Below are 18,428 nucleotides of genomic sequence, written 5' to 3'. Positions count from 1 at the left end.
CAGTCTGGCTTCATCTACAAAGAAGAAAGTTACAATTTCCAGTGATGACTAGTTACTTTCTCTCACTTCTTTTCACAGCCTCATGGTCAAGTGCTCAAAGCCTCAATAGCTCCCAAGTGCCTTCTAATGGGTTCATTCTGTGGCTAACATTTCTTCCCAGCTTATCACAAACCTGGGTAACTTCACTTATTGGGGAAAAAAACCTTAATGCAGCCACATTGGAATAACTCATTGGTTTTTTGATTTTTAAACATAACCAGTCTCATATCCCATACCCTTTTTTAGATGGATGATTCAGATGCATCAAAGGCCATCCTATTTTAAAAACTCCAGGAAGTAAAAAGGAGCCTAACTCTACTTAAATAATCTGTTCAGGTTTCTAATATCTTGATCAGAAATTTGTGTTTTCCCCCCGAATGCTTTGGCTCAGTGTCTTGAAATAATGTGCACAGCAGAGAAGAATTTTCAAGAGGGTGTTACAATCACAGTTGCAGAGATGATTGAAAGCTCAAAGGGCCAAGGAGAGCACTTGAAACACAGACCCATGACATTTGCAAGATATTCCTCATCTCATCTTGTTCTCTTCCTTCGGCTGCCTTGTAAGGGTCCCATTTGTGATTACCTGAGACAGAAAGGAAGTCATCCACTGAGGTGATGTCATCCACAGCCTCTGTCAGCACTCGGACCTGCTTTTCCCACTGGTCTTTGAAGACATCCATATTGTCCTGAGCAACTTTGCTCTGTGGCCGGGCAGCCAGTGTGAGAGCGGCATTGATGACCTATTTGTTAGAAACAATCCAGGGACATATTGACCACACTCTTCAAAAGAGGAACAAGCAGGTCAAAGACCATGTTGAAACCCTGGACCCTGCAGCTTCCACAGATAAGTGGGTTCCCAGTGTTTGGAAGGACAATCAAAACATGAAAGTTAAAGTAGGTTATCAACTACTACTAGTTTTTGTTTGCTTTTCTTCTTTTTTTAAGATATAGGTTTCAAAAAGTGTTTACTGGACAAAGCCTATTTAGCACAGATGTGGCAGAAATAGAACTCTTGTTCTACATGCGCAAGCATATAATTTAGTGGTTGACACACTAAAGGTAAATAGATATGGAGCATTGAAATAATAGTCCAAGACAAATAGAAGAAAGTCAATAGAAGTGGAAAAGAGAATAATTGCCACAGTAATTCTGAAGAGACTGGAATAGCTTGAAGTTCTTTTTGAGAAAGGCAGAACCTGAAATGGCCCATGAATGATAGGTAGCACTTTTCAGTGAGAGGAAAGAGGGCAAGGCAAGGAAATGAGTGACATGAGGGCTGGAGCATAGACGATCTGAAATATCAGGCTTTGGAAACAAAGTAAATGAGGCTTACCTGGGGACACAGGCTGTCAATCTGGGTGGCTGCCATCCGAACTAATTTCACCCCTTCTTCATTGTTGGAGATGGAACAGGCCAAATTGGCAACCTGTATTGAAGAGGATTTGAATGAAAATGATGTTGGGACCAAGGGAAAATACACTGTTGCATGACCTTGTACCTTCCCTGGAGAGCGCCACATCCAGGAGAATCCTTTCACAAATGAGATAAAGGGACCCTTCTGTATTAAACCAAATATTACTAAGTCTTCTGTCAGTAGGCATTTCTATCAGAAAAGCAAGGTGTTAATAACAAATCATTGCTTCAAGATTCTTGAGCACACACAATAATGCATTTTAACTGGGTTCTTCTGAACTCTTTTCCCCTCCATCTACACTCTCACTTGAACTCCCTAAGACTCATTATTGAATGCAAAGCACTGTGATTTTGGCCACATCAGTACTAAATTCTGACCAGTGAGAGAGATGCCACAGGCAATGCTTTTGATTTTAAAGAGACCCATAGTAAACTGAAAATTAGAGTCTGTTACCCCAAAGAACCCAAGATCTGCCTGTCACAGTCTGTCAGGAAGATGTCAGTCCACCAGTAGTCAACTCAAATGTTTTCAGGGGCCAGGCAGTTCTGAAAAGTGTGTAGAAAAGCCTGGTGTAATCCAGTAGGCAGTGGGGGAGTGTGCAGCCAATGAGGACATGCAAGTCCACTATAAAGGCATTCAAGTTTGATTTTTAAAACATACTATACCAGCCAAAACAGCTGAACTGAATTCAAGTTCCCAAGTCAAGCATTTCAATGTTATTCCTTCTCTTCAAGAAGTGAGAATTGGTAATACAAGGCCAGCCTGATTGGCCAAGGTCAACAGCACACAAAGTTATAATCTAAACATTGATCAGTCCCATCAAGCTGGTGTCAAGAGGACAGGAGGATGGGGATTAGAAAGGGCAAAGGAGAAGAGAAGGGCTGCCAGGGCTAGGAGCAGTAGAGCAAGTAGAGTACATGATTAGCAGAGAGAATCCCTAGGAGCCCTGTGGCCACCTGCCTTTTTGTATCACTTTTTTGTTCACTTCTGCTCTCTAAAACAAGATTGCCTCCCTACTATGCCTTAACACTCTGGGAGATTCAAATGTACTGCGTATGTGTATAGTTCCTAATGTGAAAGAAACCTTGGTGTGGAACAGGGAGAGCAGCACAGAGCTGGAGATCAGGAGGCTCAACCACTAACCCATTCTGTAAGTCATGTCACATTTGGAGGATTGTTTCCTTATCAGCAAAAGGAGATGCATAGAGGGTGATACTAGGGATACTTTCAAAGATGACTTCAATAAATCATTAGTGCAAAGAATCCCATTTTGAAGCTTTTAAGGATGAACATATTAAGTCTATTACAGTGAGAATATATATTATGAGAAACCACAGATTGAGTTCCAAATGTTATCATGTAGTTTCTTACATTTTATAGTTTACCTTTGATTCTTCAGATAATTTTCACTATGTAATTTAGTTTTCAAAGAGAAAGACAAACATGTCTTATTATACCCATTCATAGGATACTAAACGCCCAGGGGTATGAGGAGGCTCCTTGGAGGGAGAGCAAGAACGCAGGTTCTCAATTTCAATATTGTCTCCACTCTGCTTTTTTATTAATCTTTGTTATATTTGTATTTCTACTGTATTTTATATTCCAAACGCCAGAATAAGTATGTGGCATAGAATCGGTGCTCAATACATGTGTATTGAATTAAAGAGTAACCTTTTAATAGCTTTTTAAAATGGCATATAGTGATTTGGAATACATAATAAGTTAAAGATACTCTTAAAGATAAAGTTGTTAGTCCTGTAATTTGGCTGGACAAATTTTCACATTACGTTCTAGCAGATGTTTGCTAACGTCATGGAGCTAAACAATAGTTCTTATATTCTAGTCCATTATTTGAGTCCAGAATGCAGTGGCCCCTGTCCATGGTGGCATGTGAAATCAGGATGGTGTGATGAATTTTTGAGAAAGATATATGTATTTAATTTAAAATTCTGTCTTTTAATCTTAAATTCTTCCCATTTCTGCTGTTGAAAACCTTTCATTTTATGAAATGATGATTTCAGATGATGGTTTTGTTTGCTTTTTATCATCCTTGCTTGGTATGTGACAGAGACTTGAGGTCACACTTTTCCATTGCAGTGAACAATTGCTAAAGAGTTTGGCATATGACTCTATATAAGTTCAACAACATGAAAACTTTAAAATGCTCCAGGAATCAGATCTTGGGTAATATTTGCTTGCATCTTTGTAAGATGAAAAGTAAGAAAATACCAGCACTCTCAATGAGATAAAGGCTCTAGACCAAGTATTAAATGGCTGTTGACATAAAAATATTTATAAATAAGAAAGAGAAAGAGAACCATATATTATGTATCTTTTGATAGAATGACAGAACACTACCTATGAAACGTTCTTGCCAAAAGCAACAACAACAACAAAAAAACAAAACATGAAAATGATCAGCCTTAGGATCGATTCTCAATTTACAGAAATCCAAGAGACAAACATGTAAAATAAAACCACATGGATGCCATCATGAAAATCCTGATGGTGATAACTAGTAGAAAAAAGTCAGACCTTTATAGATCCTAAATAGACAAATAAACCATTATATATATATCCATAAATATTTAAATGAATTTTTATACATATGTACATTGTAAAACAATAAAAGAAATTTAAAATTCACTAAATATTTGATGGTATTAAGGGGTTAATGTTTAAAATACCCTAGTAATAATTAGGTTATTTTATTTAAAGTGTCCACAGCTTTTATATATGTTTTTATGTAATGTTTTAAAATACCTTAGTAATACTTCAGTTAAGTGTCCATAGCCATATATATATATACACACACACATATATATATATATATATATATATATCGAGATGCTTATGGATGAAACTATATGTTTGGGATTTGCTTCACAGTTATTTAGGGTAGGGGAAATGGGTGGAGGTATAGAAAAAATGACTGGCTATTAGTTCATAATGGTCGAAGCTGTGTGATACTATACGATGGTTCATTATACAGGCTTTACTTTAAGATATGCTTGAAATTTTCCATAATAAAAGTTTTTTTTTTAATGCAGTAACTACAATCTATTATATCACCAGCTTTGATAAAATACTTTCTCGCACTTGTACGAGTCTCATGGGAGCCTAGCATAAGTCAGGGAGAAGCCTGAGTATGGTTTGGAGGTAAGGCTTGCAGACAGCAGAAGAGTGCCAGCCTAAGAACAGAAGGGAATACTGTAATGGCTTGTATAAGACACAGAGGTGGCTCTCCAGACCACACAGTCTCCTGCACATGCTGGTGGCAGGTCCCCAGGCAGAAGCTGATCTTGGGAATGCTGGGGCTGAGAAGAACTGTGCTCTTGTGTGAGGGAGATGCCAACCAGTAACTTCCACATTGTGATAAAAAACAAACAAACAAACACTTTTATGTATCTTTTGAAATGTTTCTTCATCCTTTGCTTAATAAACTCTATTATGGCTCAGATCTAGTATGGGAATCTCATTGCCCAACAGAATCATAGTAGGGGAATAGCGCTAGCAACACTTAGCAAAAATAAAGAAGTGACAACTCCCAATAGTTCTTCAATTATTTATTCTCTTTAATTTATGGATTTATAAATCCTAAAGCCTGGCAGCCTCCACTCTGAAATGTACTCCTGCTGTTTAAGTCCACTTAAAATCAGAATTTCATTTACCTTGTGTTATATTCTACAACATTCTGAAAATATTTCCAACATGATGCTAAGGATTTCACTATCTCCAAAGGCAGGATTCTGTATTTTAAATTGGTCATGGACACAATCCAAGTTCCTATCTTCCTTATTCTCCTTTGGCTTGCCTTTGTGCTTCTCACTGGACTCACTGACGTTGTGGTGACTCTGAACATGGTTTTATATATTGTGATTTTGAGAACTCTGGCAGCAAACACTAAGTTTCAGTCTTGAGGCAGCTCCTAATCAATAATGCAGCTTGAAATGCCGGTGAATATTTCAACACCAGTACAAGGCTACTGCACACAGTAGGTACTTAATGATTGATTTCAACTACCTGTTATTTAACTACAGCTCTTATGTTATGATATCAGAAACTCTTTGGTGAAATAAAATGTCTTATGTTTCAAATCACAATATTTTCTCCTTTAAAAAAAAAATTTGGCATGATAGTCTTCCTAAGGGGGGAAGGAGGGGAAGAGAATAGTAGAAGAGAATCATGAGACATTAGAAAAAAATTAATTGGAGTAAAAAAATGAAAAATATACCATTAATAGATCAGTGTTACGAGACTGCAAACCAAAATTGAGTGATATGATTATATTTACTAGAATTTTGAAACAACTGCTTGAATCAACTAAATAGGTAACATTTACGGGCTGGTGCTGACCTCTGCTTTCTCCATTCTTGAATTGTTTACAACTTAGCTCAGGCAACAAGAGTCAATTGCCTTCCTGGGGGCTCAAAAAACAATAAAGTCTATCATTAACTATTAAATGTTGGGTTATTTAGATTGATTTATGATTACTGAAAGTGACTAGGCCATGAGTAAAGGTGGCATAGCTCCTTGGTGAGCTAATTGCACTAAATTTCCCAAGACTCTCTCAGGAAAGGAAGCTCTCCTCCATGACTTCTGAGAGCATAATGGATTTGGGGAAGTAAAAGCTAAAAAGACTGGGCAAAGTCTTCTATCCTTGACTTAAATGCCTTAAAAACTGGTTATCTTGGGGGAAAGAAGGAAGCTTAGCAGCCTTAGCTAAGTTGTATGCTGCTGACTACAAGAGTTTTAAGGGTTCAAAAAAGAAATGATCAGTACTCCTGGCTGGGAATCAGTAAACACATCATGGAGAGGTAAGATATCCATCTTATAATGCTTTTCTGATTGCCTGATTAGAACAATTTTCTGGATTCTCAAAGACTATGATATTTTTCACTCTTCTGGAGGCACACTGGGTAAATAGATAAAGCAAACAATAATATCATTAGCAGTTTTAGAAAGACAATAAACTAGCAGGGAGAGCTGATGCTGATTCTCCTAAGAAAGTAACTTGCTACTTAAACCGAATCTGTACAATTGGCATCCATTCCTGAACCCTTTAATCATCACCTTAGCTGACCAAAAACAGATAGAGATATTCCAGGGACACTGATGGTAGGGATAAAATTGACAAATCGAGAATGCGTGGAGCCCTCATAAAAATACATTGTGATTACTTAAAATGCAAGATGTTTTCAATCAAACACATGTACCAAAAAACACTGCACAGCTCAAAGTTCCTGATGAACAGAACATTGTAGCTATCAAATTTGTCTGTTTTTTCCTCGCTGTTGATCTATTTTATTTTGTTTTTTATTATTTTTTAGATTTTTAAAAAATTTTATTGGAGTATAGTTGATTTAAAATGTGTTAGAAAAGTATAAAATACCTAGGAATAAACCTACCTAAGGAGACAGAAGACCTGTATGCAGAAAACTATAAGACACTGATGAAAGAAATTAAAGATGATACAAACGGATGGAAAGATATACTGTTTTCTTGGATTGGAAAAATCAACATTGTGAAAATGACTATATGACTCAAAGCAATCTACAGATTCAATGCAATCCCTATCAAACTATCAATGGCATTTTTCACAGAACTAGAACAAAAAATTTCACAATTTGTATGGAAACACAAAAGACCCTGAATAGTCAAAACAATCTTGAAAAAGAAAAACGGAGCTGGAGGAATAAGGCTCCCAAACTTCAGAATATACTACAAAGCTACAATAATCAAGACAGTATGGTACTGGCACAGAAACAGAAACATAGATCAATGGAACAGGATAGAAAGCCCAGAGATAAACTCACGCACATATGGTCACCTTATCTTTGATAAAGCAAGCAAGAGTATACAAGGGAGAAAAGACAGCCTCTTCAATAGGTGGTGCTGGGAAAACTGGACAGCTACATGTAAAAGAATGAAATTAGAACACTTCCTAACACCATATACAAAAATAAACTCAAAATGGATTAAAGACCTAAATGTAAGGCCAAACATTATAAAACTCTTAGAGGAAAACATAGGCAGAACACTCTATGACATAAATCACAGCAAGATCCTTTTTGACCCACTTCCTAGAGAAATGGAAATAAAAAGAAAAATAAACAAATGGGACCTAATGAAACTTAAAAGCTTTTGCACAGCAAAGGAAACCATAAAAAAGACAAAAAGACAAACCTCAGAATGGGAGAAAATATTTGCAAACAAAACAACTGACAAAGGATTAATTTCAAAAATATATAAGCAGCTCATGCAGCTCAATATCAAAAAAACAAACAACCCAGCAAAGTGTACAGCAAAGTGAATCAGCCATACATATACATATATCCACTCTTTTAAAATTCTTTTTCCATATAGGTCATTATGGAGTATTGAGAAGAGTTCCCTTTGCTACACAGTAGGTCCTTGTTGGTTATCTATTTTATATATAGTAGTGTATATATGTTAATCCCAAACTCCTAATTTATCTCCCCACCTCCAGCTTTCCCCTTGGTAACCGTAAGTTTGTTTTCCATGTCTGTGAGTCTGTTTCTGTTTTGTAAGTAAGTTCATTTGTATCATTTTTTAGATTCCACATATAATTGATATTTTATGATATCTGTCTTTAAGAAAAATTTGGTTTTGTGTGGACATCACATACAGAAAGTAGCTCTGTCTCAGTAATGCCATAGTCTTGTTTGAACACTTACAAGAAAAGCCAAAAATACCTGGAAGGCTGCTCCTTAATTAGACATTAAAAATCTCAGCTAATATAGTATTTAGGCATTTAACTCCAGAGTGATATGAGGCAAGAACGTTTTCTTCTTTTCTGGTCCTAGAAATCAAATTACATTTTTAAATATTTGCAGTTCTGTTCAGTTCCAGACACCAGCACATATTCAGTGCATTCAACCCCCAAACACTTTATCATTTCACTAATTTTTACAGCTTCAGGTATCATATGGGTGTTTTAAGAAGAGCACACTATTGAAATAAAGCAGAATAGCAATTCAGAGATTTATAAAGCACTTGCTTCTCATGTTAATATTTCATTATCATCATAAATTTGAGGATAAAATGAACTTATTTACTATTAAAAGGGAATTTATGGAATTTTCAATCACCGCAGTCACAAGGTCATATGAAACCATAAGGACAAGAGACGATGCCATGAATTCCAGGCAAATGTTATTCTCTATGATGATCATAGCAATGAAGAGAGCTATGGTCTCAATCTGAAGATTTATTCAGTTACCTGCACTGATACAATTAGGACACAAAATGGTGTCAATATGTACATGCGTGTCTGATACAGAATTTCAAGGTTTCTACAAAACATACTTCCTATATTACAGATGGAGAATTTTTTAATTCAGTAAGAGACAAAGCAGTACACTTCCCTGAACTCTTTGAAAGGCAAGACAGAAGCAGCCGATGTTATGCCAAAGGGATTCAACCTTAAGAAGACAATGAACTTCCACAGAGATGGACATAGGAGTAAATTTAGTGACCACCTTCACAGCTTGATTGGAGCAGAGCCCGAAAGGTCTGGCTGCCCCCAAAAATGTTTGCAACAGTGTCTCTCTTTCACTCTGAGATATTATGAAATCCTTTTAAAATGCAGCTGCTTATGGTGATAATAAAATGAGCTAATGTTTGTAAAAAAAAAAAAAAATGTAGCTGCCTCAGACCGAGACGAGTTTATCAACCTGATTACCAGTAACTGAGGTTCTGAAGGACTGAAGAGGCTTAGACAACAGGGATAATTTGATCAGGGAAGGATGGCTTAGGAGAGGTTGGCAGCTAGGGCAGCGGGAAGACGCAGAAGGAGAGGAAAAAATGAGAAACACTTTTTCTTGCTTTTGTTTTAAAGGACCTCACTGAAGCATCTGACATTCTTGATTATTCTATATGTTTTAATGTTTAAAAATCATATGATGGTCAAGAGGCAAGCAGCCTGGGGTTTACATCTTGCCAGCCAAGAAAGGTGCTTTGTCTCTGTGAGCCTCAACTTTTTCAACGATAACACAAACTGGTACTCACAGATATAGAGAACAAACTAGTGGTTACCAGTGGGGAGACGGAAGAGGAAGAGGAGCAAGATAGGGGTAGGGGACTAAGAGGTACAGATTATTAGGTATAAAATAACCTACAAGGATATATTGTATAACACGGGAAATATAGCCAGTATTTTATAATAACTATAAATGAAGTATAACTTTTGAAAATTGTGAATCACTATATTGTACACCTGTAACTTATATAATATTGTACAGTAACTATATTTCAATTAAAAATGCTTCTGTTTTGTAAATAAGTTCATTTGTATCATTTGTTTAGATTCTGCATATAAGCAGTATCATATGATATTTGTCTTTCTCTGTCTGACTTACCTCACTTAGTATGAGAAACAGACTCACGGACTTAGAGAATGAGTTTATGGTTACCGGGGGGAATGGTGTGGAGGGATAGATTGGGAGTTTGGAATTAACATGTATACACTGCTATATTTAAAATAGATAACCAACAAGGACCTACTGTAAAAAAAAATGCTTGTAAAAACAAACAAACAAACATACTGATGATAAGGTTGAAATGAAAATCGCTACAGTTCTTAACCCAGTACCCAGCAAGGATTTGAGAGATATTATTTTCGTACTGTGCATTTTATTTAAAGGTCACTATAAAATAAATACTTTAATAATATCAATCACTGATGCATTCAGCCATTCAAATATTGAGTACCTTAGATGTACCGTATAGTGAAGATACAGAGGAGATCAAGTTAAGCATGATTTATATTCCTTAGAGAAGCTTATATTTAAATTAGACAAGTAAATGCATTTTTATATTCCACTTCATGAAGATTACTACAAAGGAAATAAAATGGAGGCAGTGACAAAGAATAAAGGGAGGTCAACTTTATGTGTGATTATTGCCTCCTTCAGTTACAATTTTTATAAAGTTACAATCTCAGTATGTACCCTTTTGTTACTGCTTAATCTCTTATATCGCAAATATTTCCAGTGTCTATATACTTGTAGTCAATTTTTTATAATAGAATAAAATTACCAAATGTTTTTGCTTTATTATTTGGCAAGTCAATTCCCTGTTGCCATACATTTAAAGGACTCTCCAATGTTTGCTGTTACTAAAAACAGAGTAACATACATCTTTAGGCATCCAGTTTTCACTTCTGTCAGAAGTGGACTTTCTGGGTTAGGGAAAATGTTACGGCGCTTGTTTACATATGGCCATGTGCTTGCTGAAAGGTCCCCAGCAAGGCATGATTTATTAACTCTCCAGTGTCACCAGCATTAGCTCTACACTCCTGGACACTGTTTCTCCTTGTCTTCTCGGCCACCTCCTCATCTGAATGCCTTTCCAGCCTTCATTCTACAAACCACAAGTATAAATCAGGATTGCTTAAAAAGTCACTTCATTTTCCCAGCTAGACTGTGAATTCTTGCAGGACAGAGGCCTTCACTACACCTAGTACATAGCTGGGATCACGGGTACTCAATTCTAATTTTTTGAATTTAAATTCCCACAAATTGCCTTTATGCAGTATAAAGTAGAACACCATTCAACTTGTCATAAACTAGTCATACAAACTAGGAGGGTCCCAAGTTCTACAATCTGGAGTTGCAAGCAAGTATATGTTCTCCATGCCATCCTTTCCACAGTTTATCATCAAATCAGCTTTCAGAAGCTAAGACCAAATGAAACCTATACAACATCTTGCCACATGGTGCTGGGGAACAGTTTCTTTCTAGTCCCATCAGTCTTCGTACACTTGCCGGTACTTATACACCTGTGAGGACACAAATCTGCATTCTTAGGGCTCCTCAGGGATGCTGAACAGCCTGTGCTCTCAGGTACACACACACCACTAGCCAATAACTGTTTGCATGCCTCTGCCCAAATTAAAGTGATCAGTCTGCCCTGGTGACTCTAATGAAGGTAATCACCAGTTCACATTCATGAACAAATTAATGTGCCTGCGTTGTAACTGAATCACTCAGCATAAATCTATACCCTTCATATATAAAAACCTCAGTGGCTTAAAATAATGCAATAAGGCATCACCTAATGCCTTCTTGATGCCTGTTCATCAATAATGTGGTTGTGTGAAAAGGATAGGAGGGACTTAGCATGTGTTATCTAAAATCATGCAATGAATGTAATACCCTTTTCATTACTATAGACCTTCTGGGATTTTGTTTTCTCCAACCATTCACTGAGGAATTAAGTTATTACTCTCCACTACTATTTGGTCTCTCAGAATCTCATGTAAGTAAATAAAATCTTAACTTATTTCCACATAAAACATGTTGACCTTCATATATGTGAGATGAATCCTCCGGTGCCTATGAATGGAGCCAGAGCTTCAGGTTCTGGCTCTAGCAGTGAAGAAGGGATGCACTGAAACACCCAGTGCTTGACTTTTAGCAGGAGCCAGGGAAGGTTTGAAGAAGATCCAGATAATAAATGAGTACAGCCACTCTCTGTAGCCTGGTCTTAGACATTTCAAGATGACAAGTGGAGGGGTGGAGTCAAGGCCATAACCACAGTGAGGAGGAAGGACTCTAAGCATCCTAACCAATACTGAACCTGTGACTTCAGCCCTCTTTGCACAGAATTCCAACTTGATGAGGGAAATAGAAATCCCTACTTCCTCCACTTTATACTCCAGGGTTTGTTTTTTTTTGGGGGGAGGTGCCTCCACCAATTAAATGCTTAGCAATCAGCCAAGGTTCAGTTCAAGGTCCACAAGTCCATGAAGACGTCCCATTCATACTGGCCAATAAAAATAGATCTCTCTTCCAAACCTTTTCAGGCTTACTACATGCCCTACTGGTGGCTACTTACTGCAAACTGTTGTTTAATTCATTACTTGTGGTATGTGCAGATGGATGGATGTATACATACAGAATTAAATGTGCAGATACACATAGATGTTGTACACCTTCAATTAAATTTCAACCTCCTTGAGAATAATGGTTGTGTTTTATTCATCCTCGTGGTCCCTCTGGTTCCCTGTACAAGATTTCACACACAGCAGGTATGAATGTGGTTCCAGGGCAGCCTCCCTATCCTGAATGTTTTCTTAACTCCTGCCTCCACCTGCACTTACCTCTATTGAGTCCTATACCCTTTTATCACTGTTAACCCAGCAAAGGATGCTAATTGATCACAGTATTCACTAAAGTAGTATTTTCTCCTCCTAGGGAAATATTCTCTAATATATCCCTCCTAACATAACACCTTAACCCAATTAAGATACTCCCAAGTCCTGAAGAACTTGAAGGAAAAATGTACAGTGTAGAAACTTCAGGCTCCCCAGGTAAGCTGTTGGGGAAATATTTAAGGATAGGGAGTTTTCTGTAAGCTCTGTCATCTTTATCTAAAATTTCTTCTGTCTTTTCTTCCTCTGACCACCTGTTTTTGTAAATAAAGTCTTATTGTAACACATCTTTGCCTATTCACTTATATATTGTCTATGACTGCTTTTGCACTACGAGGGAGAGTTGAGTATTTATGATAGAGACCACAGGACCCACATGCCAAGAATATTTACTATCTAGCCCTTTACGAAAAAAAGATTGCAAAGTCCTAGTTTAGGTGAAAACCTGGGCAGAAAAAAACAGTCACTTTTATTAGACCTGTCAAATATGCCAAAGCAACTTCATAGCAGGAAATGGGAAAGCTATCATACTGTGGTATTTATGGCACAAGTGCCATCAACAAAATTAAGTAGGTCAGGAAGGGGCACATATTCGTAGCCTATAAAACCACGTGCCCCTCCCAGGTCTATTTATCAGTGTTAAGTTCTGAGACAAAAAATAATAATAAAATAAAAGTAAAAGGAAAACAGGAAGTTGGAAAGAGAGGGGAACAGACACCCAGAATGACTTCTAGGATGTTCTCCACTACCCATGCTAAGTTTGCTGGTGAATAGAGTCAAAAGAAGCAAATATGAGTCAGTAATGCCATGTGGCTTACCTCCCAGTATAGCCTCATCAATCACCCATTCCTGAAGCTAGAGGATCACGCTCCACTCTCTGGGCTTCTTTGAACTAACCAAGATGATCAATTTTGCAGTCTCTCATCTACACTTATATTCTCTTTGAACATCCACTTCATCTTTCACTACTCCTTCTCCACCTAACCCCTTGCAAGTCTTCACCCTGGGCTTCACCAGTCTGCACAGGTAGCCCAGTCAAAAACCTAGGGTATATCTAACGGAAGGTACTGGTCCTCCCAGGGGCTCCTTGGCAGAAACCTGTGCTTGGTCACTGCAATGGGCGTTGTCTGGAGGAGAAACCCCAGAAACCGGTTTCACAACTTCAGAGGGTTCCCAGGTAGACTAGAGTAATGTGTATGGGGGTGGGGGAGATGACCTGACTCTGACCCTAGGCTACACAAGGAAAAAGACTGAAGAAATGACCTTCAAACCAGCCCCATACCCTTATCAGCTCCTGCCCAGCCCTCAAGCATCTACAAAAATTCTTCCTCCTCCCATTTTCATTGCCTCCCGGAATCTTTCTAGGCTCAGTCCCTCAGATCTGCTTTCCCCATTTTACCCATCCTCCATTACTTACCAGCTCTTCCTTTCTTCAGTTCAGATCTGTTCTTGCATTCTTCCCTACGTTCTCTCGTGAAGCTTCAATTCTCCCCCTAGTGTCCAAGTCCCAGCTTGTTTGGGTGCAGACCAGAGTTCCCCTTTTCCAAGGTTTTCCCCACCCATTTCTTGCCCAAACCAGGTGGCAATCCAGGTCCCTCAGTCATCACAGAGGAGAAGACAGAGAGCTCTCAATGGCAGCTCTACCTCGTGCTCATTCAACAATGTAGACAAAGCCATCCACGTGTAGCAGCACGCTCTGATAGTCTCCAAACCCCTCTCCCCCTTCCGTGTGTTTATGCTCATCCTTGTTCTACTTTCTTTACCTGCTTTCATACTCTGGTTCCTGATACCTGCTTCCAGTTCTCCTTTGTATAACAACACCTGTGAAAATTTTTTCCTGGCTATCCAACATCATCAACCCAGTGGATACACTCTCCTTCAAAAGTGAAAGCATCATAACTGCAGCTATGAGAGCATTTTCTTACCTCTGTCCTGTGTGACACACACACAGCCAAAGCCTCTTGATTTCATTGACAACCAAAGCTTTTACAAGTCTCCCCCAAGGTGGACAGTCCCTTGTGGAGTGCCCTGCATCCCCTTCCTTCTATGGGCCACAAGCCCTACCAATACTTGCAAACATACCAGTGTTTTTCTCAGCTTTGAAATCGAACACATTTCTATGATGCCCAGAGAACAGGGCAGAGCCGTGCCAGAGGGTAAGCAGCAGAGTTATTTCATGTGATCTGGGAACCATCTCTGAAAGGGCCCTGCCACATGGAGTCCCGTGGCTTCCAAGGTGACCTTCAAGAAGCCACCTCCACCTTGTTGGGCAACAGATGCTGCCATCACAGTCCAGCACGGTGGCCAGGCTTGGACCCCAGATGCATCCTGGTTTCATCTGCACACCCTCAGGAGACCATAGCCACATCTAGATGGAAGGAGCAGCTGTGCTTGCAAAAGCGCATGTCAGCTCCCAGCCAAGGTCATGCTCATAACCAATACTCGAAGGAATAGACTGAGGTCCACAATGCCCTTCACGTGTGCCTCAGCTTAGCAACTTTCTACAAGAGAACTGTTTTTGCTGTCATCCTCAGTGGGTCACCTTTTTCCCTAGCTGAATCAGTCGTCTAGGTGAATGGCCAGTCAGCCTGACCTTTAATCTGCTATGTAATAAAGACGGCCTGCTGACGAATAGTCCCAGAGAAAAGCAAGTCATGAGGACATTCTATGCATCTTGTTTCTGTTTAGCTGTGTGCTTTCCATGCTAGCTGTTTACTTAACTGTGGCCTTTTGCCTCAAATAGGCTCCACATTATTTTTCCCCATGGGATCCAGGTTTAGCAAACATACTCATTATGGAAACACCAATAATATTGTGTGTGTACACATAGAGAAAAGGAGAGAGCTATGAAGATATCTGGGTCTTTTCATCTATGAAAATGCTCTTAGTTAAGTAAGCGATAGTTATGATTATTGTTTTAAAATTCCCTGAAGCCCAGGGAAATTTCTAACTTTTGAAGAGCTTAATACCTATATCTCACAGTAGAATACATTATACATACAGATATATAGGTGTACATTTTTTCATTGGCAATATTTAGTGATGAAATATGAGTGACAATCCATGCCCATGGGCCAAATGTAGCCCGTGGCTTGTTTTTATATGGTCTTCGAGTTAAGAACGGTTAATGTGAGACATTATCTGTTCCACAGAGCCTAAAATATTACTGCTCTTAATAAAAGCTTGCTAACCCCTCTAATATGGTAATATTCTGGTGTTTGTCAGGTTGTAGGCCAGGACATGAATGGTGCCAAGTACCCCAGTCCTGAAAGTCTTTGCCTCTGTTCAGTGAGGCCCTCTGTACTCCCATCATATCCCAAGCACTTCTCCAGTGATGTTCTTCAAAGGCAAGGACCTTTTGATTCCTCATCCTTTCATGTATTTATACTTACCTAAATTCTGTTACATCATTCATCGTTTCACCAGATGTAACTTTTCCAAAAACCCAGTCTATCCTCAGGGACTAAAGAGCTACTAAATTTGAGAACGTTCCAAAGAATGCGTCCAAGACTTTTAATGGAATTCACAAAGAATCAGTGCAAAAAACATGTTGGAGGCAGTATGTCTAGAATATGGGCAAAACTCCCAAAGGGTCTACTTGGAAGAAAACAGCACTCTTTGGGTGAATATACTTTGTGTGGCAGTTGTACCTTGTATGTACCAGGACACATTAGATCCAGAACAAGGCCTGAAAGGTGGGGTGCCACCCATGGTTCCAGAGTGAGAGATGACAAGGTAAAGTTTTGCTCCTCAAACCATTGTCCACAGGCTAGTACACTTGTTTTGCCTTCTTTAAAGACAATATACGTATATATATAATCTCCCCATATCATCACTTTTTGAAAATCTATAGAAATAAACAGTTTGAGAGGGTTTTTTTTAACACTTTTTAATTAGAGAGGCCAAATTACTATCATTATTCATTAATATTCTGGGTACAAGTGAGATCCTGTGATTTGACACCAAAAGCACGTTTTCGTGGCCACTCAGGGTGCTGAAATCAAGTGGGTCATATTTTTTGCAGATTCTTTCCCCTAAATGCAGACATGTGCACACACAATGACCATCTTCTGTTACTCTCCTCCTGCAAAGTTATAAGGGTGACAGGAAGAGGATAAAACTCATGTAGTTCTTTATATCCAGGATTCTTAGAGAAGTTTACATTCAAGGGAATCCTAGGTACCTGAATAGTGCCTAAGACACTTTCAACGTTTCTAATTTCATTCAATTCTCACAATGCTTAGAATAATACAAGAAGAGTTAAATGTGTGAGTATTAATTGTGCAGTTTCTTAAGAAGATTTACATGCATTTTCTCATTATATCCTCACAAAACTCTATGAGGTAGGTACTATTATCATTCCCATTCTATAGGTGAGTAAATGAGGCCCAAGGAGGTTCAGTAGTTACCTCATGGTCACACAACAGAAAGCAGGAAAGTCAGGTTTGAACTCCTGCAGACTAACTCCAGGGCATATTCAACAAAACCCGACATGATGTTTATTTATTGATCACCACAAACCTTAAAGATGGGTAACCATTTGTTTCCATTTTACAGATGATGAAAAATGAAGTTAAGAAGCTAAGAGAGAGAATAAGTAGCTTGCCTAAGTCATACAGCCCATGATGGCAGAGCCAGTGTTTGAACCTGGAGTCTGTTTCCAGGCCCTACACACAGACACACACAAACTCTGTATATATAAAATATATACCACAATTGCACCCTCTGTAATTCTACCAGTGGAAAAGACCATTATTATAATTACAGATAATTGAGAGTCAATGAGGCAGCCTTCCAAATTTAAGTTAAAGTCACTTTAAGAGGGATGTAGGAAAAGCTGACGTGATAAGGGTGCTGAATGCTCCTCCATCATACAACCTCTGGCAGAAGATGCGCTTTACAAGCAACAGGCTACAATAGGAGAGAAAACACAATTTGATACTGAGGGTAGACAGCAGATTGGAGAAAGGAGATCGGAAACTCAGCCTTGGTTGACTTTAGTGTTTTGCCTGAGGCCAGTCCTGCTCCTGAGGTTTACCCAGACACAAGAGTCAGAGTCCCTGAACTTGACAATGGTATCAAGTTATTTCCCTTTTACTTCACAGACATGAGAAAGGGGGTCACCAACACAGGATGAAGGCGTTGGCCTGAATACAGCACATTCAGAGTGGAAAAGGCATTCACCAATCTAGTCCCCCAACAAAGCCTTCAGGGACCTGCCTAACCAGACTCCTGCTCCCAGGCAAGGGTTCGCCTGTGGGCACACTGAGCCCATCTAACCAGGCCAGGCAGGAGAGGGTTCCTGAATGAGGGTTCCAAAGTATAACTCAGGAAGCTGAGAAGCAAGTCTCTGGATTGGTTCCTATCTCTTGCTTCTCTAGGTGAAGAGAACGAAGATGGCAAAAGTCACTCTAAGAAATCCAGCTGTGCATTTCTGACCCAGCCCAACCTGGGACCAGAAGAGGAGAGTTAGTGAGAGGACACTGCCTGGCTTTGGCTTCATTCACTTGCTCAACACATTCAATTAATCACCACAGCAGGCTTTGCGAAGTCAAGCAAAAGAAAAGAAAGAGACATCATCTCTGCCTTCAAGCAACCCTCAGTCTCATTGGATGAGGCAGCCAATCACGGAGCAAATACAGAGAAATATAAATTGTGCTGCAGTAAGAGCCTCTGCCAGCTGGAGTGGAAGCACAAAGTCGGGGGAGATTATTTTTAGGTGGGAGGGCTTGTAGAGCTAGGGGTTATTCAGGAAATGCTTCAACAATACAAGTCCGCAGGGAACTCTACTCAATATTC

At 39.0% G+C, this 18,428-nt stretch overlaps 1 protein-coding gene across 1 annotated transcript in view; it reads right to left on the bottom strand.

Annotated features, from left to right (window-relative positions):
* LOC133074640 (catenin alpha-2) overlaps positions 1–18,428 on the bottom strand; it is a 244,239-nt gene that overhangs the window by 97,596 nt on the left and 128,215 nt on the right. The window contains exons 3-4 of the mRNA XM_061168566.1: positions 1,373–1,465; positions 623–779 (exon numbers count right to left, since the gene is read on the bottom strand). Coding sequence (XP_061024549.1) covers positions 623–779; positions 1,373–1,465 — 250 coding nt within the window. The remainder of the gene's footprint in view (positions 1–622; positions 780–1,372; positions 1,466–18,428) is intronic.

The sequence above is a fragment of the Eubalaena glacialis genome, chromosome 14 (assembly GCF_028564815.1).
Source record: "Eubalaena glacialis isolate mEubGla1 chromosome 14, mEubGla1.1.hap2.+ XY, whole genome shotgun sequence".
Taxonomy (NCBI): domain Eukaryota; kingdom Metazoa; phylum Chordata; class Mammalia; order Artiodactyla; family Balaenidae; genus Eubalaena; species Eubalaena glacialis.
The sequence above is the reverse complement of the archived record's forward strand: the minus strand, read 5'-3'. Positions and strand labels throughout refer to the sequence as shown.